The following is an 18,869-nucleotide window of genomic DNA, read 5'->3' on the forward strand; positions in this document are numbered from 1 at the left end:
GTGTGTGTGTGTGTGTGTGTGTGTGTGTGTGTGTGTGTGTGTGTGAATAACTACTAAAAGGATCCAAAAACCACTTGAAACTAAATGGCTGTAATCCACCTTTCTGAGAAAAATGTTATTTTTTTCCCCACAAGAAAATAGATAGCCTTCTTTGAAATCTAAACAAATGAAATTTCACTTTGATAATCTATCTTTTCAGGAACTGATACTGATACTACACACACACACACACACACACACACACACCTCCAACAATACATGTATTGTTCATATATTAAAAAATGTTACTAAGTTTCCAACCTTACAATGAGGGTGCTAACACCTGTGCTGGAGGTTGACTGTTGTCATTAAACAATTTTAAATTTATTTATATGTGCATTAGTCTTGCTTACACTCTGACTTGTTTTCCAAAAGAATTAGAAGCAACGGCTATGGAAAGAGTGTAGCTCTGCACTGTCCAATATGGCAGCCACCAGCCACATGGGGCTACTGGCTTGCCTTATGCAGATACAAACGCAGAAGGGCTCTGCCTGTAAGTACACACCGGATCTCAAACAGCTGTGTAAAATGTCTTTTTATTCTGATTATGTGGTGGAATATCCTGGATATATTTGGTTAATTAAATATACGATACTAATGCGTGGTTTCTTTTTTTTTTAATGTGGCTACTAGAAAATTTAAAGTAACACATGTGCCTTGCATTCACTGCTCCCATTACATTTCAGTTGGACAGCACTGGTCTACAACATAGTAGGTAAACAAAGAAATGAAGGTCAGGTCATACCTAAATAACAAAATTCCCTGTCCATCTCAGTGAAGGCCTTGACCTCCTCCCCAGCTTCCAGCACACTGCCAATCTCTGTCCTTAACACAGTGCACAGCACATAACAGGCACTCGATAAATGTTTCTTTAATGGAGCTGAATGAAGGCAAACAAGTTACAAGATTAAAAAGCAGTATCTAAAAGTGGCTTCTTAAAAGTTAAGAAAACCCACTGGCTACTTGGGACACCTAGCAGATGGTTAACATGCAGGCTTTGAAAGTAAATTTAAAGACGAACTTCTTATTACCTACATTTTTTGACAGTCACAGGAAGCAATACCCTTTTACAAAATAAAAGCCACTAAGACGCAAGGCTAACATTTAGTATTCGGCTCATTTCATGCTTTCAGACTGTGGGGTGAAAGGACAGATGGAGTAGACTGCTTTTCTTTGCTCTAAGTCTACACTTGGCGTTTTCCATTTTAACCCACCGAAACGCTGCCCTCTGGATAAACCAGCTATGCTTGAGGGAAATGCCGGGCAGTGCTCACTGAGCGGTAATATATACGAACAGAGGTGGCCAGAAGAGACATCTTCAGTCTTCGTGAACAACAGGAGGCTCTGGGAGCGCCTCATGGACCAGGGAAGTCGAGAGCAATCGGGGAGGGGCAGGCGGCCTTAACCCACGATGTCCTGAAGGCCGGCACGTGGGAGAGCAAGGCTCCCCCTAACAGTGCTGCAGGGCAGCTGCTCCAAGCAGGTCTAACCATGGGTGCCTGTCCCTGAACGTGGGCACACTCACCACAGCCCCTGGGAGCCACTTAGGTCCAAACTGGGTTTTCTTCAGAGATGATCCGTTTCCCCATCTCCACCAGACGTCTTTAGGGGTGTGAAAGTATAAGTCTGTCCGGAGTAGTATTCAGAGAGATACGATTCAAAAGGTCCTTTCCTCTACTTCTGAGCACAGTTTGCATAAATGAGGCATAAGATGCGTGCCTATTTTTTCCATAAAAATGTATTTAGTAGTTGCAGTTACTCTGCTCGTGTCTGCAATTCTGTATTTACCGGGTGAACCGAGAAGATTTCTCTACTTGAGATTTACCGGGAAAAGGTTTCCCAGAAAGGCTATTTTTTAACGATATTCGTAACACATCACGGAAAGACAGAGGACTGGAGAAGCTGCACCACTGATTCTTCTGGATCTGTTTTATTTTAATCTCCAGGGGAAAATTAGGACACAGAAATTACTATCCACCACCTCAGTCTTAGTGGTCCTTTGAAAATGCTTTCTGCTCTGTCCTGCTTCACCATGACTGTATTTCAGGACCAAATTAATGAGGGGAGCACACATAAATACACCCAACATACACTTAATCCAAGGACACAATATTGCAGATCCTAAAAATCCCACCAGGATCTGCCCGTCTGTGAGCGTAATCTGTCAAACTACCTACACCTGTGTAGGCCTAAAAGCAGGATGAGTTATTCAGAAACTCAGAAACTCCCTTGGAACCTCGAAGGACAACCCACGTAACCAGTCTTCCTTATACAAGCTCTTCAAACAAACAAAACGACGTGCTGAGCTCTCCTTCCAGGTGGTCCTTGCTGGCGTCCACCTGGCTCCGTTCTCTGCTCGCTTCCTGCTGCCGAGGACGGTGCCGGCTCCCGCCACGTCCTCCCAGTGCACCCGTGGACCCGGGGCCTGGTAGGAGCGTCCTGCAGAGGGGTCCCCCAGGCCCCGGCCCCACATGCCAGGGACACAGGCGCACTCTCTTCACCCTCACGGTTGCCAAGCCTTAAACTCTCTCCTCCTCCACCCTTGTGCGTCCTCCTCTCAACTCAACTGATGCTCCACAGCTCAGCAGAGCTGTCGCCTGCCCCGGCACGCCCGCCCACGCTGGACCAGGCGCTGCCCCCAAGCACGCGAGCTCACCTCCGTGTTGCACCTTCCAGGGGCTTCCTGCACCACCTCTGCCCCGACCGGCCCTTCCTCTCTCCCAGGGAGCAGAAGGTGAAGCCTCAAGGTCTGCTAACTGCTCCCAGAAGCCAAGGGAAGGAAGTGCAACAACTCTGACCGTACTTAACACTGGAACAAGTGCTTGAGATTATTTCCTAAACTCTGCGACAAGCAACTGTAAACATCTGCCCGATGATAACGGATCATTTGTGAGTGCCCACCGCATGTCTGACACCATGTTAAATTCTGAGAGACGTCATTGCTAATCTCTCTATGGCTCTAACCAGGGAGGTGTATCGTCCCTCATTTTGGAGAGAATGCAGCCAGGGCCCTGAGGTTAAGGAACCTGCCCGAGGTCGTGGGGTGAGAAATCAGCTGCTGATTCTCTGACTCAGGAACTGCAGGCTCTGAGACCTACGCTCCTGCCCCCACACCGGTGGCTCTCAGGGTGCGGGACCTGCGAGGTCAGGACCGTTTTTCATAAGGACCCTGAGATGTTCTCCGCCTCTCACTCGCCTTCTCTCCAGGCGTGCACGGGCTTGGCCAGAGGCTCCTGCAGACTGCACGCAGAAGTGGCTATTAGAATCCAACACTTCGGAAAACGTAAAACAACGCCGTTAATGTTATGTTGTCTTAGAAAACAGTTGCTTTTCAGTTAAAAATGTGATGTATGTTAACGCATAACGGTTTATTATTTTTACTGATTTTAAAAATGAGTAACAAATATTTCAAACTGTCCTCAGTTTAAATTTCTAAGACAACAAATACCAACACATAAAGTCCACATAAACAAAGGATCTTTGGAGTCACCAGTAATTTTTAGGAGCATAAAAGGGTCTGAGATGCAGAGAAAGACAAACGCTGTATGACTCCACTTACATGTGGGACCTGGAAAAGCAAAACAAGTGAACAAACATAACTAAACAGAAACAGGGTCACAGATACAGAAAACAAACAGGTGTCTGCTGGAGGGGAGGGGGTTGAGGGGAAGAGAAATAGGTGAGGGAGGTTAAGAGGTACAAACTTTCAGTTACAAGACAAATGAGTCACAGGTGTGAAATGTACAGTGTGGGGAATAGAGTCCACAATTATGTAATATCTTTGTATGGTGACATATCGTAACTAGACTCACTGTGGTGACCAGTTTAAAAGGTATAGAAATATCGAAGCACTGTGTTGTGTAACAGGAACTAACACAGTGTTGTAGGTCAATTATACTTCAAATACAAACAAAAAATTCACAGAAAAAGAGATGAGATCTGTGATTACCAGAGGCAGGGGCTGGCGGAGGGCGAACTGGAGGAAGGTGGTCGAAAGGTACAGACTTCCAGTTGTAAGATAAGTAAGTACCAGGGGTGGAGCATGCAGCATCGTAAGTATAACGAACACTGCTGTATGTTACAGACAGAAGCTGTTAAGAGAGGAGATCCTAAAAGTTCTCATCACAAGAAATGTTTTTTTCTATTTCTTTCTTTTTGTGCTTAGATGATGGGCGTCCACTAAGGTTACTGTGACAACCACTTCATGATGTAGGTAAATCAAATCATTATGCTGTGGCCCTTATACACTTTATACAGGACTATACGTCGACTATATCTCAGTAAAACTGGAAGAAAAAATTAAAATATAATAAATTATTTAATGATAGATGGATGGATAGATAGATAGAAAAACAGGTCTGAGAATGAAAAGGAGAACCACTATCCTAATCGGCTGTTGACACAGAAGCTAGGTTTTCTCCTTCCTTGTAAATTTTTATCAAATCATCAGGCTCGTCTGGAGCTTCCATTAAAGACTGTGTCCAGACAATGAACATGTGGCCTGATGAACTCTGGCCTCGGTTCTAATATTTTTCTTTGCTGACTCTTTAATATAAAGTTAAACTTATCTTCAAAGATACTTTAACATGCGATAGAATTTAGAAAATATCTGTTCGCTACCCATGAAACATCTAAAAAGCATAACTTCTATTTTTTTTCAAAGTAATAACTCAAGATAAAAAAGTCAACAAGCGGGCTTCCCTGGTGGCGCAGTGGTTGAGAGTCTGCCTGCCGATGCAGGGGATACGGGTTCATGCCCCAGTCCAGGAAGATCCCACATGCCGCGGAGCGGCTGGGCCCATGAGCCATGGCCGCTGAGCCTGCGCTCCACAACGGGAGAGGCCACAACAGTGAGAGGCCCACGTACCGCAAAAAAAAAAAAACAAAAAACCAAAACCAAAAGAGTCAATAAGCCTCTCTGAATGTGATAATTCAGCAAATTACATCAATATTTCAACTTAATCTGGTGATTTCCCTGCTGCACAGCATGGTTTCAAACCACCATCCGGTCATACATGAAATGCAAAATAATTTTAGTAGTTCTAAAGCAAAACAATAATAATAGATTATTTGCTAGAGTAGCACGTGAGTCAGTCCCAGGGAGAGCGAGGCGTTTAGGATTCTGTAACAGCATTTTGAACCTACCTCATTATCCTCACCACACCCAGCAACACGGGCAAAAAGGCGGGTAATATTTCCACAAGTCAAATTTCATGTGTCACAACTAAGGCTATATTTCATAATATGCAACCTGTTCCTTAAAAATAAAAGTAATTTTACATTGTATTTAGTACATCTGAAATGACATGAATTATAAAGTAAGGTTCGCATTGCAGGAGATCAGAAACTAAAACCTAGAGGAGAATTCACACTTAAGTATGCACCACCGGCTAGAGATCACACTCACTTGATGTGAGTATATTACCCTAATTAATCTCAACCCCTTTTGAGATGGGTACTATTTTTCCTGTTGTACTGATGACGAATCTGAGGTTCAGAGAGGTCAAGCTGCCTGAAGCCACCAAGCTAGTAAGCAGCAGACCTGGACTTCAAACACTTTGCTGATTTCAAAGTCTGTGCTCTTCTCAAGACTTTATACCTCCCTAGTATGATGTGCAGAACTGAGTGCTTCAAAAGCTGAAGCGGATGCAAAGGTGAGCAGAAATAAGAAAGCAAATACCGTGAGAAACGTTTAAAACATGCAACTGAACTTATAAAGATACCTCAAGTGTACTTGTTTGCACCCCTTAAACCGTTCCAAGTGTGCCTGCGATGGCACGCTCGAGAAAATGGAGCTGGAGAAAAAGGGAAATACACTTGGTGTCCCCCAGCGCTCAAGGACCCAGAGTCCGCCTACTCACACTCGTCCTCTGAAACACCCGTTGAGAAATCTGTGCTCTTAAAACTAAGAAACGCTGGAGGAGACCAACGATTCCCAACCAAGGATGGGATTATAGTCACAGGGGATCTCCTTCAAACTGTGCTTGTCCTCCAGGGAGGAGAGAAGATGCTGGGACCAGCAGAAGTCTGAGGACCACTGCTCTGAAAAGATCCCATGTTTAGTAAGAAACTCCCAAGGAGCAAGAAAAGAATAATCCCTGGAAACTAAGTCATGTTCATTTCTGCCCTAGGAGCCATCCAGGTGGGCCGAGGCCCCAGCAGCTGGTAAGACGCCCTTTCTCATCCCCCTCCACGCTGTCCACAGTCTCAGGAGCCCGCTCCCATCACTGCAGATGAGGCTCCCCAGGAGGGAAGCGGCTCTCTCCCGGGCAGCGCAGGCCCGGTGGCTGAGGCCCACGTGGTCCCCGCTGACCTCGGGGCTCCTCCTGAGAATCTCCAAGTCTGCCGGACCTGTGAGGGCAGCCTTCCCGAAACCCCAACGAGTCCTGTGTCCTGAGGTCCCCAGGAGACTTTCCTGGCCTCCACTTCCCCAGTCCCACCAGGCCTGAAGCTTCTGATCTCCAATCTAAATGCCTCTCCACCCGGGATGCCCCAGAGGGCTTTGTTTCCTGACCCGACCCTTTTACTTGCACATAGTTTCATTCCCTTCTGTTCCCATTCCCCAATCCCTGGTCCCCGGACCAAACTGTCCTCACAGGCCTGGACCACAGGCTCACAGTTCATCTTCTGGTTCCCTGGCTATCCCCGCGCACTGTCTAGTTTGATATCACTGGCTCCCCAATGAAGTCCAAATCCTTTACAACAGAAGATCAGACCTCTACCACCTGGCCCTGCCCTGCAGCGAATTCATCGTCCCGTGCCCCCTCTAAGGAACCATCCCCTAACCTGAAATGCCATCCTCGGTTCACATCCCTGGCTACGTCCTAGCCAGATTCCAAGTACCCCAGGTGCTGCCTCTCTCTGAACACCTGTCACATAACCCTGCATGGTCTTTTACTATACTTTATACTTTCACGTATTGGTCATGTTTCCCCAAATTGATTACAGGTTCATTAGGAACAAGCATTGTGCCTTACAGCTCTAAAGATCACACTGTGCCATCCACGTACAGGGTTGCAATCGTAGTGGAAGATCAGTGCATATTTCTGAATAGCACTCTGAATAATCTAGACAGACATTATTTTTCCTAGAGCTAGAGCACAAACGCCAACATTTATAATGGAAAGATGTGTACGGGAGTACTAGAGCTTAAAACCTAAATCTGTCTGCTTATAAATTCTGTCGGATAAAATCCCAGCATACGAAAAGGAATACTTCTGCTTTTAGTACTAGGTATCCAGATCTCTCAGAGACCGCTTTGTGTGGCCTATCATTTACTGTGATTTTCTACAGTGTGCAACTTAACACTAACATTCAACAACTGGTCCAATAAGTATTACAGAAGAACATACTTTGTAGCTTCCCAAGGGAAAAATAATAATTTTCTAAAAGAGGTGGGAGGGACCATCACAAAAATATAAAACGTTGCTGGAAACCAAGTTTCTGTGTGTTTTTAAATCAGAGAGAGAGAAAGAGAGAGCGGGAGGGAGGGAGAGAGCGAGCACAGCATAGGAGAATAAAGGGAAGGAAAAAACAGTTTAGATCCAATGTCCGTCTCACTGCTGGCAGTGAGAACAGAGCTCCTTGCAGGCAGGACCCAGGCTTAGTTTTCTACGCACCCTCAGCTCCAGCACAACCCCTGGGACGGGAGGAGTCACGACTTTTTGAAAACGTGAATAAATACACAAGCCAACAGTGAGAGAGTAAAAAAAATAAATAAAGTAAGAGAGAGAGAGAGAGAGAGAGAAACAGAAAACAAGTGAGATGCTGGGCAGCTTACACGGCAGAACTCAAGGACCTCGGGACGAAGCAACGTCTGGCGAGGCTGAGAGGGAGCCCTGCGCGTCAGGCTCCTCGCGCCTGCGCCCCACGTGGCAGGGCGGGCAGGGCCACGCCCCCTTACCTGCGGCACAGGCACTTTCTGCGGGGCGCTCTGGGGCGAGGGGTGGAGCTGTGCCCAAGGCTGGTGGTGCGAGGGCGGGGGCGAAGCCTGGTGGTGCAGGCCCGGATGGGGCTGCAGCGGAGGGCAGCTTGGCAACTGCTGGAAGGCCGGCGGCTGCCCGGGGTGCTGCTGGCCAGGGAGCAGCCGGTCCTGGATCGCCTGCGGGTCTGTGAGGCCGACGCCGGGACAACCGTTGGCTCTCAGGTGCCCGGCCAGCTCCCTCGGCGCCGGGGACATGCCCATAAACGGACGGGACGGTTGCATGTTCCTGGGGCCCATGTTCCTCTGTCCGATCCCCATGGCGCCAGGGGGCTGGTGAGACGGCTGCGGGTGAGGCATATTTGGGTAACTGCCGACTTCCATCGGGATCCCGGCACTTCCGGGCCGGACTTGCGGAGGAGGGGTGCCCGCCGGGTTACTCATTGCTTTCATGGGCGACATGGGAGGCGGAGAGGCGTAAGTTCCCTGAGGCTGCGAAGGGTGCATAGTTTGCGCGTTCATTTGGTTAAGGGAGCCGCTGGGGTGGATAGGCTGCTGGTGCATGAGTCCTTGGCCACTGTTCGATGGGAATCCTACAGCGTTGGGGTATCTTGGGACGGACTGGTTCATTGGAGTATTATTTGTAAGGCCTAGATTCTGATTCATCCCTGTATTGTTAACTAATCCCTGATTTAGGTTACTGTAAGGATAGCGAGAATACTGCCCTGAGTTGTTTATAGTAGGTGAGGGGACGGTCTGGCTCCGAGAACTAAAGGTGAGGGTCTGCGGCCTCACGGCCCCTTGCGGGGGAGCGTTGGGGGAGAACCGGGGGCTGTGGGCTACGGGCTCCCCGTGGAGAGCGGCGGGGGGATGGTGGTGGAAGGGCTGCACCGCGTGGCGCAGGCTCGGCGCCACCCCGGGGCTCTGCGGGGGCACGTGTGACAGGTGGCCGGGGCCGGCGATGAAGGGGCTTCCCTGACCGAGGCCCTCCTGGCCCGGGGGAAACTGGCCCATCCTCGGCTGCGGCTGCCCGTGCTGCTGCATGGAGAAGTCCCCGCGCGCCAGGTAGCCGCCCAGCTGCTGCAGGTGCGGGGGGTGACCCTGCGCGGGGGGCCCCGACGGGGCCGCCTGGGGCTGTGGCGGTGGCGGCTGGTAGGGGGCTCGGATCTGGTCCGGCACCTGCACGGCCCGGGGAGCCCACATGGAGCCGCCGTCCACGAAAGACTGCCCCCCGTGCCGCTCGTTCGGCAGGCCGGGGTAGACACCCATCTGGCCGCCGCCGCCGCCGCCGCTGCCACCGCCGCCGCCGCCACCACCGCCGCCAGCCCCGTGGGGGACCTGGGGGACGGGCGGGGTGTGGTACTGCGAGTGGGGAGACGCCAGTCCGTTCCCAGGGGCATTGCTCATCATTCTGTTCGGCTGGTCCATCAGATGCATCTTTTGCTGCTCGTACTGATTATAGTGATCGAAGTGGGTCAACTTGGTTTGATTCTGATTCGCGGAGGGATGGTGGAGGGACGGCTGTAAGGAGGCAAAGCCTTGGTCTATCGGCATCTGTTGACCCATGGGATTCACGGGATTTTCAGGGTAACCACATTCTCCCAGGCTTTCGAGGCCTTCGCTGAAAATATTCCCGTCCTCGCCGAAAAGACTCATCATTCCTGGATCCGCCATCTTCTCCCAACACACGGCTCCTCCAGACCAGCGCTCAGGAGCTTGTCTGTGCTTTACTTCACTGAGGGTTTGTCCTCAGAGCCTATAATCCTTGACTAATCTTCTTCATGTCACTCCATATTTCTCTAATTCTCTTGGACCCTGCAGTGTCAGGCAAATCTGGATAGAGGTCCTAGAAGGGGAGCGGGAGGTGGGGAAGAGGGAGGAAGAAAACAAAGAATTAGGAACAAATGATAAAAACTGCCGGCATTGTACGCATGTGAATTTGGTCTCCATCGACAATACTGATCTAGCCCCCTCACTGAGCTGTATTTTATAAATCTAGTTCACTTTAAGAGAAACTCATTAGCTTCTACCAGAAGCATTATTATGATCGGTTACTTAGAAAGCAAGCAAAACACTAACCTTAACCTTAAATTAATCCATTCACTCCACTTCCTCACGTTCCATTCTTGGATGGAACAGAACAAAAGAACACAACATGAAGCGGCAGCAGCTGCCACAGCAGGCCAGCAGATGTATGAATGTCGCCAAGCAGCCCATCTGCTGCACGAAAGCCCTGGAAATGCTCTGGTTACCAACAGCCCGCCCTTAACCTTATTCCCCTGAGCGGTGTAATCAGATGAGCAGCCAGAGCACCGAGGGCTGTGAAAAGCTCAACTTAGTTAAATTGACTAGAGGATTATACAAATACCAAAATCAGTCATTTCGTACAAATTGGATATTTACGGCCCACATACAACCAACTACAGAACGGCAAACAGAGGCGTCGAAGGAGAAAGCGGCGGAGGCAAGGATGCTGGCAGGCACGCTGGCGAGCGGAGCGGTAACTCATCATTTCCTTACGTCCGTCTGACGGCAGGAACACGCCAGGCTTTCGTTCTCCAGCAACACACGCCCGCCCCCCCTCCCCCCTGCCAGAGCAAGTCCCATCACGGGTCCCTCATCCACCCGAGGGCCCTGGGCTCTGGGGATGGACCAGGAGCCATGCGACCACGCAGACAAACTCTAGCTGGATGGACAGTTTCTAGACGATGACCATTCTCATCAGCAGAGCCAGAAACACTTCCCCCAAACTGGTCAAAACTGAAACTTTTAACAGAATGAAGTTCAAAATGTCCATGCAGCCCTCACCCTCGCCTTGACCTCTTCTGGGACAAGGCAGACCGGAGCAGGTAGGCGGAAAGGTGGGCAGGCCTGCCCGTAGGCATCCCCTGTTTACAGCACACCGTGTAGACTAACTACTGCTCTGCGCTTTATGCAAACACTTGCTAACAGCTTCTGTGTCAGATGAAAATAACCAACTTAAAGAATGTTTCCACAATCAAGACAGGAAAGTGTTTTTGTTGAATGCTAATTAAATCAACGACCTAATAAAGAACTAATTCACATAGGAAAAATGTCCAAAATCTTAAACATCTCTGGAATTTAACTCATTTTTTTTCCTCTTTCATAAGCACTTGAAGCATTGTGTGATACTACCCAACTTGAAAAAAACAGTATCTTGTTGAAGAATTTCAAAAGGGATATTACAAACAGGCCCCGCCATAAATCCTACTGACACACGTCCACAGGAGCACGGGAATGGGGACGGCTGGGGCGGGACTGGGGACGGCTGGGGCGGGACTGGGGACGGCTGGGGTAGGAGTGGGGTGGAGGCAGCCAGCCCCACCAGAACCCACGCCCCCATTAAGGGGAGAACTCTGCCTCCGGGAAATGTATGTAAACAACATTCCTGCTCGCTGTCAGAACCACAGACAGCACACCTGAGAGGGTCTCCAGGTCGGCAGTACTCAGGCGACAGCTGTCAGCCAAAGCCAAAGGTCTCCTCACTCTGCCGCTAAGTGCCGTGAATTTTCTGATCTACTTTCTCCAGAAACAGAGGTCAGGCGGGTGGAAGTAAGGTGAGCATGAAAGCCATTTTATTTACAGACATGCTGCTTTAAAACCCAAACCAAAGAGAAGTCGAAATCTCCAGTGCCAAATGAAACAAATATTTATAAATTGAATTTACTCCTAAAAAGCCTACGCGGTCAGTCCTCATTTATTCAAGGCTCCTTCTAGCTTTCAAGGAAATAAATACGGGAATGGACTTGATGAGAACTTAAAACCAGCCGTGCAGACTAACCACTTACCAAAATAACCTTTCAAATTAGCTGAAGGAAGGTAACGTCTAGTTGCCTGTCCTGGGTGGCCTTTACAGGATAATGGTGGCTTCATCCTCCAGGGCCCAGCATGTGTCACGGGGAGGAACTGCTACGGACTGGATGTGTTCCCAGCCAGCTCCAGAGGGAAAGGAGCCCGGGGGAGGAGATGGCTCGGTCCACTGCCTGGAGGGGCAGCATGGAGTTGGCACTCACTTTATAAGGCTGAGCAGAAAGGGAAAAAGAACTTGACTACAGGCCCAGGGGAGGGGCAAAACAGAGCACTCACTGCGAGTAATCCTACCCGACACTTGGGTCTCCAGTTCCCGGCTCCTTCCACCAAGAGGCCATTTCCCAGCAGCAGGAAAAATGGCAGCATTACCTGGTACAGCAAACGTGTCACACACCACAGCTGCGACCACAGTCACGTGAAGTCCGGGCAGAGAAGTCCAAAAACTATGGCTTTAGTGTGTCACCGGTCACCACTTACGCCTGCTGGGGCACCCACCACGGCCTTCCTGCCCCTTTTCTGACCTCAAGACTCTGGCTGGCGACTATGCTAGGAATCCATCTGGTAGCTGGATTTCATATTTCTGATCTGAGCTAATCTAATTAATTTATTTTTGTCTTTTTTAATTTGATCAAGACCATTTGAATGCCCACTTTCCCAAGTCACAGCTGCAACATTTAATTTTGTTCCTATCAAAGATATTCATTTAAAATTCCTTTTTGGAGTTTGCCCCCTTGTCTACATTCACTATCTACATTTTCTGTGTCTCAATCAGCACTGTCCAATGAGCCATCAAATCAAAGCCATATTTGTCTAAAATTTTCTAGTAGTCACGTTTAAAAAGTAGCCCCAAAGAGAGTGAAATTAATTTTCATTATTTTTATTTAACCAATAAAACCAATTTATTGGTTAAATTTTATTTAACCAATAAAACCAATTTATTTATTGGTTTTATTTAAATAAAACCAATATATGCAAGTAATTACATATTACTTCAACATGTAATCGATAGAGATGAGACAGTTTACATTTTTTGGTACTGAGTCTTTGAAACCCGGCAGTTCACACTTACAGTATATCAATTCCAACTGGCCACATTTCAAGTCAAGAAGGTGCACATGGGCGCAATGGCTACTATACTGGACGGCACAGGTATAGATTATTAAAAAGAAGAGGCAGAAATGCAAGTTATCAGTGTTACCAAATAATTCTCATCATTATCACTTGGGAAATAAATATTCAAGTTGTATTTACATTTGATTTGGCTTTAAATGAAAATCACGTTAAATCTCAAATAGCATTTATGTATTCAAAATATATTTACTGAGCCTCTACTATGAGCCAGGCACTGATCACAGCTGCCAGAGATATATCAGTGAACAAAAACAAAGTTCCCTTTTTTCCTCATGGAGGTTACAGTCATCTGTAAATGATGAAACTTTTAATTAAAAATTAAGATTCATGGGTTATGGTATAAAAGGTTACGATACCGTTTTACAAAATATTTCTTGGTAATTCATGATGACAAGTGCTGTGTGTGTGATATTATATACTAAACAGTATAGACACCTATAACGAGGACATAATACATGCTTCTGCTCAGCACCCTACTGGCAAGTCTCTTCTGAGTTCAGAAGGTGCTTGGGGGCGTGTTTAGGGGTGAAGAGAGGCACCATGAGACACCCCAGCTCACAGCATCGTGGACACCATGGAGACTCACTGTGAAACCAATGATGAAAATTTAGAGCCGGCCAACACTTTGGAGACCTCCTAATCCAAGCCCCTCTTCGTTGTACAGATGAAGAAACCCTTTTATATACGAGAGCAGTAAACATCTCCAACAAAATATTTTAACGACGAACAACTCCCAGAGACGAAAGAGAAATGTATAGATGAAATGGCAACTCACCAGTGAAGCCTAGACGGGGTCCTATGAAAGGCCTACACGGGGTCCTATTTATTCAGAGGTAAGTCACTAGAACAATTGCTGAAACCACCAAACAGAAGAGACTTTCCTTTTAAGAAAATTTTTACTTATACTATCGATAACTTTAAGGAAGCAAGCACATGTTAGCACCACATTGAGGCTACTGGTTAATATTTGGGGAAATAAGCAGGATGCAAAGTAGGCAGCCCCCAAAAGTAAACAGCACCCAGAAAACTGCGGACAGAAGCAGGGGGTGTACAACAAACCACGGTGAAAGAAGTCAGTCATGCAAAACACACAGGAAGATTCTGAAGCGAAGTTCTGACTCCCCAAAGGTTACATAAACAATGCTTAACTACTGTGCTCTGCTTAAAGTAGGACGGCATTTGTGTAGCCCAGTTTTAATTTGGTATCACAGTGACCTGAAAAGCTAGAAAGGAGATGGGTGAACACAGGACACCTTTCATTTCGTGGGCAAAATACTTCCTACAGCTCAACCACTTTGTATTCGGTTGTGGAAGTAGAATGCCATCCAGGTGCTGTCCATTTTTTCAAAAGTATCCAACACATGGGGCAAGTAAAAGGGAGCTGCCCTGCAGACGCTAAGACCACCTTAGTGTTCCGTAGCTCGATCTGCATTGTCCTCTTTACTCGTCTCTCCTCCACCTCCCAAGAGCCTAAGGTTTGTGACATTACTTGATCAGGGTTCTCGGGACCGGGTGGAGCCTGTGCCAGCATTTCCAAGGGAGTGTGGAGCAGCGGGAAAGCACACCTCCCACCCTCAGCGCAGCCCGGGAGATGCCTCTAGACCCTCACGGCTACAAATCACATCGCGAGGGGGAAGGACCCACGGCTGAGAGGGGAATGGACAGAAGAGCAACGGCTCCACGTGGCTGGGCTTCTCCTCACCCTGAGAGTCCTACCAGCTCGATCACGAGGCCTATGGATGGTACTCCCCACACACGGCCCCTAGCAGCCCCCGAAGGGGGCGGGGCGTCTGCCCAGGCATTGACCCCACGGACAGCGACCCAGAGAGAGAGGCGGGAAGCGCCTCCAAGTTACCAGCATCAGTTCATCACCAGTCAGTTCCAGGTTTGCCGCACGGACCAAATGATGCCCCTCCCGGACACCCCCCAGCCCGGGCTAGGCTACATTTTCTTCCTCGCTCATGTGTCGGGGCTGTGGCTGTGCTGTCCCACACGGCAGCCTCTGGCCACGTGTTGCTGTTTAAATTAAAACTAAATAAAATTTTAACTTCGGTTGCTCTGTTGAACAAGTTGCATTTCAAGTGCTCAGCACACCCGTGTAGCTGGTGGCTGTGGTGCACGTGTGGACAGTGCACCGGTGGAACCCTTCCATCAGGGCAGAAAATTCTATGGACAGCACTGCTACAGATTTCTTCCTAGAGGTAACGTTCTTAGGTGAAGACCATATTAAATAGTAGCAATTCTCTTTGATGAAAAATTTTTTCTCCTGCGCAGGGATTAGTGTTCTTTCAAAGGTCCATACCTAGCCCTTGTGATGAAATTTATAGTATTCTTTCCATACATCATATTTCATGTTATTAACTATACTTTCAACCTATAAAATTTCTCCTTTCTGTAATGTCTCCCAGCATATATTTCTATTTCTTTTTTCTTTTTGTTTCGTTTTGTTTTGTTTTTTTGGAATCAAGCCATTTTATTGAGGGGCTTCGGGGGAGGGTCGAAAGGCTGGGAGGACAATGAGATTCGACGTCCTTCTCCCGGCCGGCCGGGACATCCCCAGCTTCAAAGTTGCTGAAAAGGCTCTATTCCTTTCTTTTTTCTTTTTTTTTTTTTTTGCGGTACGCGGGCCTCTCACTGCTGTGGCCTCTCCTGTTGCGGAGGACAGGCTCCGGACGCGCATGCTCAGCGGCCACGGCTCACGGGCCCAGCTGCTCCGCGGCATGTGGAATCCTCGCTGACCAGGGCACGAACCTGTGTCCCCTGCATCGGCGGGCGGACTCTCAACCACTGCACCACCTGGGAAGCCCTCTATTTCTTAATAAATAATTTTTATTATGTTAGGAATGATTCTCAACTACACAAAATTCAGACACTTAGGAATAATTTGAGAATCCTTTTCACTTATAGTTGCCATATTACCATTGCTCTTTAATGAAGTATTTGCAAGCTTAATTTTAACACAAAAAAATCTACACAGCAATAGTGAGGCCACTACTTTTTTTAGTGGCTTCGTGCATTATTTTCATTCTTTTTACTGGAAGAAAAGGATGTGAAGTCTTTCAGAAGGTCTATGTTAGTCCCAAGCACCACATGAAAAATAAAACCAAAAAAAGGAAATAAGAAATGCATTTACAGTTAGCTTCGATTTATATCACTAGGTAGCCTCCAATTTTGCTGGTGTTAGTTGAACAGATATATCTTTCGTTGTGTAAAGCAATGCTGTGCTTTCCGCCAGCATTCCCCATGGCAGTTAAGCTCCCTCCACCCACCCCTTCCACCCAGCCAGATGATGGAAAACCACCCTCAATCTTTCTCAGCATTCATTCACTTAAAAAATATTTAATGAGGGCCAACCCTGCATAAAGCATTTAATAGACACTGGGTATACAGAGTTGAACGAACAGACGTGGCCCCTGTTCCGTGCAGCTTGCTGTTCTAATAAAGCCGTGAGGATGTCCTGCCTTTCAGTCCACTGACCAACCTGTGGATTCTCCTCCCAAGTATCTCACAAGTCTTCATCCTCCTCCAGTTCATAGTCTCTGATGTAATCAGGCGTCATGGTTTCGTGAAGGACAGAACTTTAAAGGCTGACTGGTTCTCCTGAATCCGGTCTCAACACGCTCGCACAGCTGACTGAATGATCTTGTAAGACACAAAATGTGTCCCCTCTCCTTAAAGCAGTTCCCTAGCTCCCAGGATGGAGCCCCAAAGCTCCAGCAGGTCTCAAGGCACTTTGTATTCAGAGACCCGTCAGCCTGTCCATTCTCTACGCCCCAGTTTCCTTCCCTCTGCCCCTGAAGCCTTCACGAGCACCCAGGCTGGGTCCGTCAAGGCACGGGAAGTTTCCTGCGCATCACCCACTCACCTCCTCACACCTTCCTCACCCCCACGCCGTGCTGTGCGGTCTGACCTCCCACTCGTGGGCTCGGTTCCTTTGTTACCACTCATCCCAGGAAGCAGCCTGACCCTCAGCCCTCCCTGTTATTCCCACCACGCTGGGGGCAGGAGCTACACAAGCACCAAGCACACCTTGTTCTTGTTTCTTTCCCTGCCTCTTTCCCTGCAGACCGCAGCCTTGCCATTTGAAGGAGGGTCCTGGAAGCACTGGCACTCCCCGGGAGCTGGTGAGAGATGCAGGGTCCTGGGCCCAACCCAACCTCCCGCCCCGGAGTCTGCGTGTTATTAACAAGGTGCCCCAGTGATGCCCGCACACGTGCAAGTGTAGCAAGTCCTGCTGGCAGACTCAGCTCCTCCGGAGCTACAGCTGGGATTCCCCTCAATTAACGTGAGAAGGAATAATCAACAACAGGTCCCAAAGAATTACAAAGCAAGTAAAACAAAGGTATGTCATCTTACATTTAAGGAAAGGGAGTCTTGGCATTCCTGACCCACAAAGAAACAATACTGACCTCATCCAAAGAATTAGGAATAACTCTTAGTGACAAGTTTTAACTTGTCAAAGAGAGGACATCTGAAAGTGGTTTAATTTCAAAGATTCATCTGTCCCTCTGGCTTGACAATCATTTTTGCAAGACAAAAAAAAAATGCAGTTAATATTAATATCTAATGCTATGTTACATAACACCCTATTTCACAGGTCTCTTGCAGAAATACTTCAGTTATTTCTACACAACTTTGAGGAGTCTGGATATTCTGAGCTGCCTTTCAGATAAAGATGGGTTTTTTGCCTGCGTAAGAGTCCTGGGGCTAATATGTTTTCTTTCAAGGCAACTAATGAAATGGGACTCAGCTAACAGTTTATACTAAGCGCACTGCCTCTGCACTTTTTTTTTTCCCCCTAAATTGGTCGAAAGGCGTATACTGTCCTATACATAAGTTGTGCCGCTGAAGCACCGGGATCAATGCCCTTCAGAGAACAACCTTTACACCCTGCAATTCAACACTGAAATATCACTCCTTGAAATTAACTCCTTCTAAGACTAATAAGCCCAGTGAGAAGACAGCTGACCTGCTCATCCCACCACAGACACCAGGAGAAGATCCGGGGCAATCTTCCTTCCATATGCAGCTCAGCGTGGCCCAGCAGGAGGCCAGTACACATTCCAGGTACACTTAAAATAAGCAACAGTATATGGCAGAAGAGGGATGAGGAAAATCATCTGTATTCAGAGCCACACATACCATATCCATGTAAGTAAACATGTATGTCAAATATGTGTATCTCTCCCTTATCTTTTTAATGCTACCCTAATTAATTTTATTGTAGGTGAAGGGGAAAGCAAATGAAGAGAGACAGGTCCAGAAGTAAGAAAATGGAAATTCTTTGTGTAATTTGTTTGGGACTGGGAAAAATTCAACTTTGGAAATGTACTTCAACCCACTTGACAGGGAGGTGTATAGTGCAGACTAAGGGGAGAGTAATACAAATTTTACACAGTGTGGTGATCACTAGTGTATCTTGCTTAACATTGTAAAACATCCTGGGATAGTTTAGACAAAACCTGGCTGGTCTATAAAGGTAAATGACACCACATGTTTACTAACCCACTAAAAAAAAAAGTCATTTGAAAATATATTTTCCCACTCACTCTAGATCTATTTCAAGCTACTGATTTGACACACACATGCACGCACACACAGGCAGGCACACACATCTGGGTGAGGCCTAGCCTACAAGGAGTGAGCATGCGATAGGAGGAGGGACAGAAGGTGCAGCCCGGGACCACCCCCATCCTGAGATGCCCTGGGTGATCCCGAGCTCCTAGGCAGCGACCCTGAATCACTGGAGGACGCCAAGGGCAACATGCTGAGGGGATGAAAACACCGTGAGCAGCCAACTGCTCCTGTAAGAACCAAGCTTTCTGTACACTTACTGTGGTTGTCACTGATTAACTAACTCATCTGGCAGTTGCCTACATTCTTTTGCATTTTAAAAGGTTCTGGAAAGCTGAAAGGGAGATCTTGCCTCATAGTCTGGGGAGTTTAA

At 47.7% G+C, this 18,869-nt stretch overlaps 1 protein-coding gene across 3 annotated transcripts in view; it reads right to left on the reverse strand.

The window, feature by feature from the left end:
- The window catches only part of CHD7 (chromodomain helicase DNA binding protein 7), a 179,054-nt gene that overhangs the window by 110,387 nt on the left and 49,798 nt on the right, over nucleotides 1-18,869 (reverse strand). For all 3 annotated transcript variants that reach the window (XM_027128031.1, XM_027128030.1, XM_027128029.1), the window contains exon 2: nucleotides 7,943-9,806. In XM_027128031.1, coding sequence (XP_026983832.1) covers nucleotides 7,943-9,634 — 1,692 coding nt within the window. In that variant the 5' untranslated portion in view covers nucleotides 9,635-9,806. The remainder of the gene's footprint in view (nucleotides 1-7,942; nucleotides 9,807-18,869) is intronic.

The sequence above is a fragment of the Aethalodelphis obliquidens genome, unplaced genomic scaffold (genome assembly GCF_003676395.1).
Source record: "Aethalodelphis obliquidens isolate GAN/ISIS:26980383/991018 unplaced genomic scaffold, ASM367639v1 scaffold33, whole genome shotgun sequence".
NCBI classification, from domain to species: domain Eukaryota; kingdom Metazoa; phylum Chordata; class Mammalia; order Artiodactyla; family Delphinidae; genus Aethalodelphis; species Aethalodelphis obliquidens.